Raw genomic sequence first — 9,465 nt, 5'->3', positions numbered from 1 at the left:
TGTCATGGGACATCAGTCATTGAAGGTAGGCATGCAGGTACAGCAGGCGGTGAAGAAAGCAAATGGCATGTTGGCCTTCATAGCGAGAGGATTTGAGTATAGGAGCAGGGAGGTCTTACTGCCGTTGTACAGGGCCTTGGTGAGACCACACCTTGAGTATTGTGTGCAGTTTTGGTCTCCTAATCTGAGGAAGCATATTCTTGCTATTGAGGGAGTGCAGCAAAGGTTCACCAGACTGATTCCCGGGATGGCAGGACTGACATATGATGAAAGACTGGATCGACTAGGCTTATATTCATTGGAATTTAGAAGAATGAGAGGGGATCTCACAGAAACTTCAAATTCTGATTGGACGGGTTAGATGCAGGAAGAATGTTCCCAATGTTGGGGAAGTCCAGAACCAGGGGTCACAGTCTAAGGATAAGGGGTAAGCCATTTAGGACCGAGATGAGGAGAAACTTCTTCACCCAGAGAATTGTGAACCTGTGGAATTCTCTACCACAGAAAGTTGTTGGGGCCAGTTCGTTGGATATATTCAAAAGGGAATTAGATATGACCCTTATGGCTAAAGGGATCAAGGGGTATGGAGAGAAAGCAGGAATGGGGTACTGAGGGAATGATCAGCCATGATCACATTGAATGGTGGTGCAGGCTCGAAGGGCCAAATGGCCTAATCCTGCACCTATTTTCTATGTTTCCCTCAAACCCAGAGCTGCCCTCTGTAACTCATTCCACAAGTCCATTGCCCTCTGATTGGAAAGGATCTGCCCAATTGTAATCCTATTCTCAAACTGAAAACTGTTTACTCCTAGAGTTCGTCTCCTTCAACGCAATGGAGAGAGAGAGAGAGCGAGAGAGTGTGAGACAGGGGGAGAGAAGGGAGCAAGACTGATGGGAGGGAGCGAGACCACAAGGCATAGGGAGAAGAGCAGGGTGAGTGGGGGGGGGGGAAGGTAGAGAGCAGGATGGGTGGGGGGGGGGGGGGAGGTAGAGAGCAGGATGGGGGGGGGGGAAGGTAGAGAGCAGGATGGGGGGGGGGAAGGTAGAGAGCAGGATGGGGGGGGGGGGAGCGCGGAACAGACAGAGACACACACACACACACAAGGAAAGAGGGAGGAGAGAATGACAGCGGGGAAGAACCACTTGTGAAGGGGAGCCCTGGTTTATACAAAATGGGGAGAAACATTTAAATGTTGGTGTTCAGGGAGATTTGGGTGTCCCTTGTGCAAGAAACACAGAAAGCGAGCATGCAGGTACAGCAAGCAATAAGGGAGGCAAATGGCAAGGTGGCCTTTATTGCAGGGGGTTGGAGTACAACAGTAAGGAAGTCTTGCTACAATTGTACAGGGCCCTGGTGAGACTACACCTGAAGTACTGTGCACAGTTTGGGTCTCCTTATCTAAGGAAGGATATACTTGCTTGGTGGCAGTGCAACGAAGGTTCACCAGACTAATTCCTGGGATGGGAGGGTTGGCCTGTGAGGAGAGATTGTGTAGAATGGGCCGATACTCTGTGGAGTTTAGAAGAACGAGAGGCGATCTCATTAAAACATAAGATTCTGAGGGGGATTGACAGGGTAGATGCAGGGAGGATGTTCCCCCCGGGCTGGGGAGTCTAGAACCAGGGGTCACAGTCTCAGGATAAGGGGTCGGCCATTTAGGACTGAGATGAGGAGGAATTTCTTCACTCAGAGGGTGGTGAATCTTTGGAATTCTCTGCCCCAGAGGGCTGTGGAGGCTCAGTCTCGGAGTATATTCAAGGCCGAGATCGATAGATATTTGGACTCGGGGGTGGGGGAATCGAGGGATATGGGGATCGGGCGGGGAAGTGGAGTTGAGGTCGAAGATCAGCCGTGATCTCATTGAATGGCGGAGCAGGCTCGAGGAGCCGTAGGGCCCAATCCTGCTCCTAATTCTTATGTTTTTAAAATATTCAGCACTATTGTTTTAGTGACTTAAGTCAAATCCATTTTAATTCCATGGGACGGAGGCATTTGAAGGTGAAAAGTACAGTCGGTCCATTGAGAAACGTTAACATATAATGCAGGAAACCTTGAGCCCGCTGGAGATTTATGAAGATGTTTTGCAAAAATAATGTTGCCTTCCCTCAAACTTGAGGTGAACTTAGCATGTACGGAGACAGTGAGAGGCTAGAGTGTTTGAGAAAATCTAAAATCCATTTAAACCCACCTTTATGGACAGGCAAACGTAAACCCAGGTTTGAAATATAACCACACAAACCGAACTAGGAGCTTTCATTTTTAATTGTCTTCTCAGAAGTACAATGACCTTTTTTTTAAAAAAAAGAAACATTATTTCACAGTTTTAAAAGAACTATTTACAAATCAACATTAAGAACAGCAGCAGCTGTGGGGATAACATTCAGAACGTCTTCTCTATCTATTGGTTTGAGTCCTTTCAAACATCAAACTCTAATTGTCACGGTGAGTCGATAGGTCACAAAGAGAGACAATTGCCTTTGGAGCCTCCTGTTAAACTGTTAAACTCATCGTCCGGTGTCTAATTGAGTCGCGCAGAACGGGAAAGTCAAATGGTCAACTGCTGTGTGGAGTTTGCCAATCAGGGGCGAGGTCGAGGCATTGCAATTGGCCTCAGTATCCCTGAGCTAGTGGGGGAGAGACGGGGGTGGGAGAGTGGGAGAGACGGGGGTGGGAGAGTGGGAGAGACGGGGGTGGGAGAGTGGGAGAGACGGGGGTGGGAGAGTGGGAGAGACGGGGGAGAAAATAAAAAGCCACCTATCGCCACTATAGTCTAGCGACCCCTTAAGGAAAGTTCTCGCGCGTGGTTGAGCTTCCTCCCACTGCCGAATAGCCCGCTCACACTCGGCGTTCCCAGGCTCAATGGATGAAGACACAGCCGCCTGTGGAGCAGGAACGCCAGACAACGCACTCCCTCAAGTCACGTACGGCACGAATGGATCAATGGGCAAGTTTAGAAAAATTGTCAATTATATTTCTTCACCCTTTCCCCATCATCGATAACTCACAAAGAATCATTTATATATATATATATATATATATATATAGTATTCGTTCTTGGGATATGGATGTTGTTGGCTAGACTGCATTTATCACCCATCCCTAGTTGCCCTGTGGCTATTAAGAATCAACCACTTTTGAATACCTCCGAGTATATTTAAGGTGGAGAGACAGCTTTCTGAACAGTAAGGGAGTCGCGGGTTATGGGGAGCGGGCGGGGAAGTGGAGCCGAGGCCAAGATCAGATCAGCCATAATCTTATTGAATGGCGGAACAGGCTCGAGGGGCCGAATGGCCGACTACTGCTCCTATTTCTTGTGTTTGGTTGTAGGGACTGGAGTCACGTGTAGGTACAGACCCAGGTAAGGACAGCCGGTTCCCTTCCCTCAAGGACATTAGTCAACCAGTGGAATTTTTTTAATATACAACATTGCGGCAACTTTCAGAGTTATTTGATTTGCTGCCAGCCCAAATATCACCAGATCTCACTTGCTTCACTATCCCAACGCCACAGCGGGATTGGTTACTGTAACCACCTGGCCACTGTTCTTGTACAGTTACTTCTCTTTTTAAAAAAAGAAAACTTCGTATACTTTCATTTAATCAGCTTAGACCCGCTCAAATCATCGGGAGGAAACATCCAGAGGCGTTAGAGACTCGGTGAGCTCGGACCGCAGACACTTAGTGCCGGAGCCCTCGAAGGACCTCACCGGGATCAGGAACTCCTCAAACCAGGGCCCCCTCAGGGGGTCAAGAGAACAGCACAGTTTAAAAACAAAGTTTATGAAAAAGTTTGTTAAAAAGAGGGAATAGACGTGGGAGAGAAGGGGCAGTTCCGTCTTTAACCTGCTCCACCACGGCACGGCAGGAGGGAAGTTCTCAGCCGCAATTCCCCAGGGAAAGTCTTCCTCAATCCCGGATCTCCCACTGAAGGGTAGGCAGGTAACTTCCCTCCCCCCCGGACGCCCCGACACATTGGGAGGGAAGAGTTACGCCAGGCCGCAGGGGCCCACAATATACAGACAGAGATGTGACTGCACCAAGGTGTTCAGGGACTGCAGGAGGGCGAAAGTACAGAACTACATATATATAATATATATATAATATACTTTTTATAAAAGGGACAGCTGTTCAGAGACTGTTGCAGACGGTGACACCATCCTTAAAATTCCTCGGCCAACCACGCTCTCCGCCTCCTTGGCGATGCAGCTGTGACAATGCACCAGCAGGAGGTGCACACGAGCTGGCTGGGTGCTGACTTGCATTGCAGTAGCCCCTTCCTCCTCCTGAATGTGTGGGGGGAATGGAAAACAGCCTGCGACCGGAAACACGGCAAGCAACGCGTGTGCGATGGCGCTGGGCGCCCGCTCCGTGCCACACCGAGGGCTGCGTTGTCGCCAGTCCGGCGCCACCCGCTCGGGCGAAACAAGCCCATCGGCGCGGCGGGATGTTCCACCCGTGGCCGGTACGGGGAGGGTCCGGAGGGGCCGCCGCCTTTCACCGCCCTGTCCGGATGTCGGCGGGTCGCAGTTGCCGCTCCCCCTCGGCCAGGAAGATTTGCAGGGCCCGGTGCAGCATGTGGATTCCCAGCCTCCGCTGCCGCTTCATCGGCCAGGTCGCGGCAACGCCATAGTAATCACCGCGCTTCTTGTTGGTCAACATCTGCAGGCCTAGTGAGAGAGCAGAGAGAACTTGCATTTATATAGCGCCTTTCACAACCACGGGACGTCCCAAAGCACTTTACAGCCAATGAAGTACTTTGAGTGTAGTCACTGTTGTAATGCAGCAGCCAATTTGCGCACAGCAAGCTCCCACACACAGCCATGTGATAATGAGCAGATAATGTTATTTTTTCTTTTCTCGTGATGTTGCTGAGGGAAACTCCCATTTCTTATGTCCTTTAATATTAGAGATCAAGAGGCAAATTCTTGTCGAATTGTTTAGTGCATCACCCAAGATTGGATTTTAAGCTTCTCGGCAGAAGGGATGTCTGGGGGAGGATGAGGAGTGATTTTTGGAGTGTTGGTTTCAGCACAGTGTGAAGCCATAGACAGGAGAAGCAACAACAACAACAATGTAGCACGTTTAGCGTAGGAAAACGTCCCAGTCACAGGAGTGACTTTCAAACAAAATTAGACACCAAGCCATACAAGGGGATAGTAGGACAAGTGACCTAAAAGCTGGGTCACAGAGGGAGGTTTTAAAGAGGAGAGAGAGGCGGAGAGGTTTAGGGAGGGAGTTCCAGAGCTTGGGGCCCAGGCAGCTGAAGGCACGGCCACCGATGGTGGAGCGATGGAAATCAGGGGATGTGCAAGAGGCCAGAATTGGAGGGGAGCAGACATCTTGGAGGGTCGCGGGGCTCCAGGTGGTTACAGAGATAGGGAGGGGCGAGGACCATGGAGGGATTTGAAAACAAGGATGAGTTTTTTTTTTAAAAAGATCGAGTCATTGCCAAACCAGGAGTCAATGTAGGTCAGTGTGCACAGGGGGTGATGGGTGAACGGGACTGGGTGCGAGTTAGGACACGGGGCAGTGAGCACAGGGGGTGATGGGTGAGTGGGACTGGGTGCGAGTTAGGACATGGGGCAGTGAGCACAGGGGGTGATGGGTGAACGGGACTCGGTGCGAGTTAGGACACGGGGCAGGGAGTGATGGGTGAGTGGGACTCGGTGTGAGTTATGACATGGGGCAGTGAGCACAGGGGGTGATGGGTGAGCGGGACTGGGTGTGAGTTAGGACACTGAGCACAGGGGGTGATGGGTGAGCGGGACTGGGTGCGAGTTAGGACACGGGGCAGTGAGCACAGGGGGTGATGGGTGAGTGGGACTGGGTGCGAGTTAGGACACGGGGCAGTGAGCACAGGGGGTGATGGGTGAGCGAGACTGGGTGCGAGTTAGGACACGGGGCAGTGAGCACAGGGGGTGATGGGTGAGCGGGACTGGGTGCGAGTTAGGACACGGGGCAGTGAGCACAGGGGGTGATGGGTGAGTGGGACTGGGTGCGAGTTAGGACACGGGGCAGTGAGCACAGGGGGTGATGGGTGAGCGAGACTGGGTGCGAGTTAGGACACGGGGCAGCCAAGTGTTGGATGAGCTCACGTTTACAGTGGGTGGCCAGAGTTGGAATAGTCAAGTCTGCGTGTCTGGTGGAATGGCATGGCATGCTGTGAAAGCAACAGGTAGCGTATTATCTGTACAGCTTGACTCACCTAGTGCATCCACCATGCAGGCCTCCCGCGTGTATGCCTCCACGGGAATAACGTTCTGGAAACAGTGCAGAGAGATCACGCCCTGGCCGCTCGCCCAGATATCCAGAATGTGCTTCAGCTTAGCGCCCACCTGAATGTGGGGGCAGGAGAGGAACGGTAAGCACAGGAGGGTAATGGCATAACAGACAGGTTGACCCGCGAGTTACTGGACTCGAGATCCAGAGGCCTACAAATCATCACTTCAAATCCTTCCCCTGTGGCACATTGAAAATTTGAATTTTAAAAATTTGGAAATAAAGAGCTATCAGTAAAAGTGACCATGATGCTGTTAGGAACAGGAGTAGGATTCAGGGGCAGAGTGGTTCTGTTACTGGGCCAGTAATCCCGAGGTCTGTACTAATGATCAGGAAAATGAGCTCAAATTCCCCCAAGGCAGCTGGGGAATTTAAATTCAGTTAATTAAATAAATCTGAAATAAAAAGTAAGTGTCAGTAAAGGTGACCCTGAAACTGCCGGATTGTTGGATAAATGTGAAGTTATCCACTTTGGGGGCAAAAACGCGAAGGCAGATTCTTATCTGAATGGCGGCAGATTAGGAAAAGGGGAGGTGCAACGAGACCTGGGTGTCATTGTTCATCAGTCATTGAAAGTTGGCATGCAGGTACAGCAGGCGGTGAAGAAGGCAAATGGTATGTTAGCCTTCATAGCAAGGGGATTTGAGTATAGGAGCAGGAAGGTCTTACTGCAGTTGTACAGGGCCTTGGTGAGGCCTCAACTGGAATATTGTGTTCAGTTTTGGTCTCCTAATCTGAGGAAGGACGTTCTTGCTATTGAGGGAGTACAGCGAAGGTTCACCAGACTGATTCCCGGGATGGCAGGACTGACATATGACGAAAGACTGGATCGACTGGGCCTGTAGTCACTGGAGTTTAGAAGGATGAGAGGGGATCTCATAGAAACATATAAAATTCTGACGGGACTGGACAGGTTAGATGCAGGAAGAATGTTCCCGATGTTGAGGAAGTCCAGAACCAGGGGACAGAGTCTAAGGATAAGGTGTATGGGGTAAGTCATTTAGGACTGAGAGGAGGAGAAACTTCTTCACTCAGAGAGTTGTTAACCTGTGGAATTCCCTACCGCAGAGAGTTGTTGAGGCCAGTTCATCGGATATATTCAAGAGGGAACTAGATATGGCCTTACGGCTAAAGGGATCAAGGGGTATGGAGAGAAAGCAGGAAAGGGGTACTGAGGTGAATGATCAGCCATGATCTTATTGAATGGTGGTGCAGGCTCGAAGGGCCGAATGGCCTACTCCTGCACCTATTTTCTATGTAAACCCATCTGGTTCACTAATGTCCTTCAGGGAAGGAAATCTGCCGCCCTTACCCGGTCTGGCCGATATGTGACTCCAGACCCACAGCGATGTGGTTGACCATTAAACGGCCCTCTGAGATGGCCCAGCGAGACACTGCGTTGTTCCAAACCGCTGGGACAAAGGTCAGCACTGTGGGGGCACCTTCACCACACGGACTGCAGCGGTTCAAGCAGCTCACCATCACCTTCTCAAGGGGCAATTAGGGATGGGCAATAAATGCCGGTCTTGCCAGCGACACCCACATTACGTGAACGAATAAATAACTCGAGCCTGTTCTACAATTTACTGAGATCAGAGCTGATTTGTAAAAATGATCTGTCGGAAAAAACCCAACGGGTTCGCCAGTGTCCTTCAGGGAAGGATACCTGCTGCCCTTACCCGGTCTGGGCCTATAGGTGACTCCAGACCCACACTAATGTGGTCGACTCTTAACTGTCCTCTGAAGTTGCCGAGCAGGCCACTCAGTCTGGGCAATAAATCCGGGCCTTGCCAGCAACACCCAGATCCCGAGAATGACTGAATAATAAAAAAACAAACTCGTGTGGCTCTGTCAGCAGTCGAGCGATCGAAGATTGGTAGGTCGACCAAAGTTAGTTCCGGTTCCCAAACCTACAGGCTCAGAAGAAAGCCCCAGTCAGTACTTCCACTAGTCTTTAAACTTTGTTTTTAATCCCTTATGCATGACAGAATAACTAATACAAAACTAAATTAATTTTTGGTCACAGATAGCCAGTGAGGAGTCTACAAATTATTTACAACACAGGAACAGGCTTTTCAGCCCAACCAGTTCGTGCCGGGGTTTATGTTTCACTCGATCGGCCTCCCACCACTCTTCATTTCACCCCATCACCCCATCCCTCCATTCCTTTCTCCATCATCATCGTCATAGGCAGTCCCACGTATCGAGGATGACTTGCTTCCACACCAGGAAGGGATGAGTTCCCAGGTGTTTCAATGAAGGACCGAATATTTCAGATCCCGAACTACATCCTGAAGGGTGGAAGATGCCTGTGGGTGGATTTTTTAACGTGGGGTGACCGTTGCACACCAGCCACCACACGGGCTTGACAGAGCGAGGTCTTGGTCCAGTGGCAAGGGTTAACCAGGACGACTGGAGACCTGCTCTGCTGCACGGACCCAGTGCGCACAGATATCGCAGTGTGGGCTGGTCCGTGCTGCCCGAGCCCCGAACTCTCGCCTCTCCTGAGCCCCGATAACATGTATTTTGCCTGAATGAAAACTGCAGTTATAGACCTGGAGCCTCCCCTTAAATGCATCGATACTATTCACCTCAACCCCTCCCTGTGGTAGCGAGTTCCACATTCTCACCGCTCTCTGGGTAAAGAAGTTTCTCCTGAATTGGAATTATTGGTGACGATCCGATAGCGATGTGTCCTGATCCTGGTCTAGCCCAAGGTGGAAAGCTTAAAGGCCTCGAATCGGTCACCCCGCAGTCTTCTCAGCCTTTCCCCAATGGGTCTAACACGGAGAAAGAGCTCTTTGAATCAAATAGAAAGTGTCCATTCTGCTCCTGCAGCCTGTCCTAGTTCGATATCGGAGCGGCCGACTCTAATCCCAGGTTCTTCTTCTCAGTAACATTTATCTAATGCACTTCCTAAATGCCATCATTTGCTTGGTTTCAACAGCCACTTGCGGAATCACATGGAAATAACGCTTCTGCATAAAAAGGTCTTTGAACTGCTCCCTTTTACGCTTCTAGTTATTTGTTTCAGCGCCCCCCCTCCCCGCCATTAACCACTCACTGACCACTGGAAATAACCTCTTGCTATTCGTAAGTCGCACACTTGTATTACGTCTCTCCTCCTCCATCACGGCTCTAGCATATCGGATTGTATTTTTTTAGACCTCTTATCATAAGTATTTT

The 9,465-nt window shown here is 50.3% G+C and overlaps 1 protein-coding gene across 1 annotated transcript in view; it reads right to left on the bottom strand.

Annotated features, from left to right (window-relative positions):
• Positions 1-2,273: 2,273 nt before the first annotated feature.
• The window catches only part of LOC139228482 (uncharacterized), a 30,272-nt gene continuing 23,080 nt past the window's right edge, over positions 2,274-9,465 (bottom strand). Inside the window, exons 8-9 of the mRNA XM_070859530.1 lie at positions 6,206-6,335; positions 2,274-4,667 (exon numbers count right to left, since the gene is read on the bottom strand). Coding sequence (XP_070715631.1) covers positions 4,495-4,667; positions 6,206-6,335 — 303 coding nt within the window. The 3' untranslated portion in view covers positions 2,274-4,494. The remainder of the gene's footprint in view (positions 4,668-6,205; positions 6,336-9,465) is intronic.

The sequence above is a fragment of the Pristiophorus japonicus genome, chromosome 18 (genome assembly GCF_044704955.1).
Source record: "Pristiophorus japonicus isolate sPriJap1 chromosome 18, sPriJap1.hap1, whole genome shotgun sequence".
NCBI lineage: Eukaryota > Metazoa > Chordata > Chondrichthyes > Pristiophoridae > Pristiophorus > Pristiophorus japonicus.
Note: the sequence above shows the minus strand (reverse complement) of the source record. Positions and strands in the feature narration are given on the sequence as shown.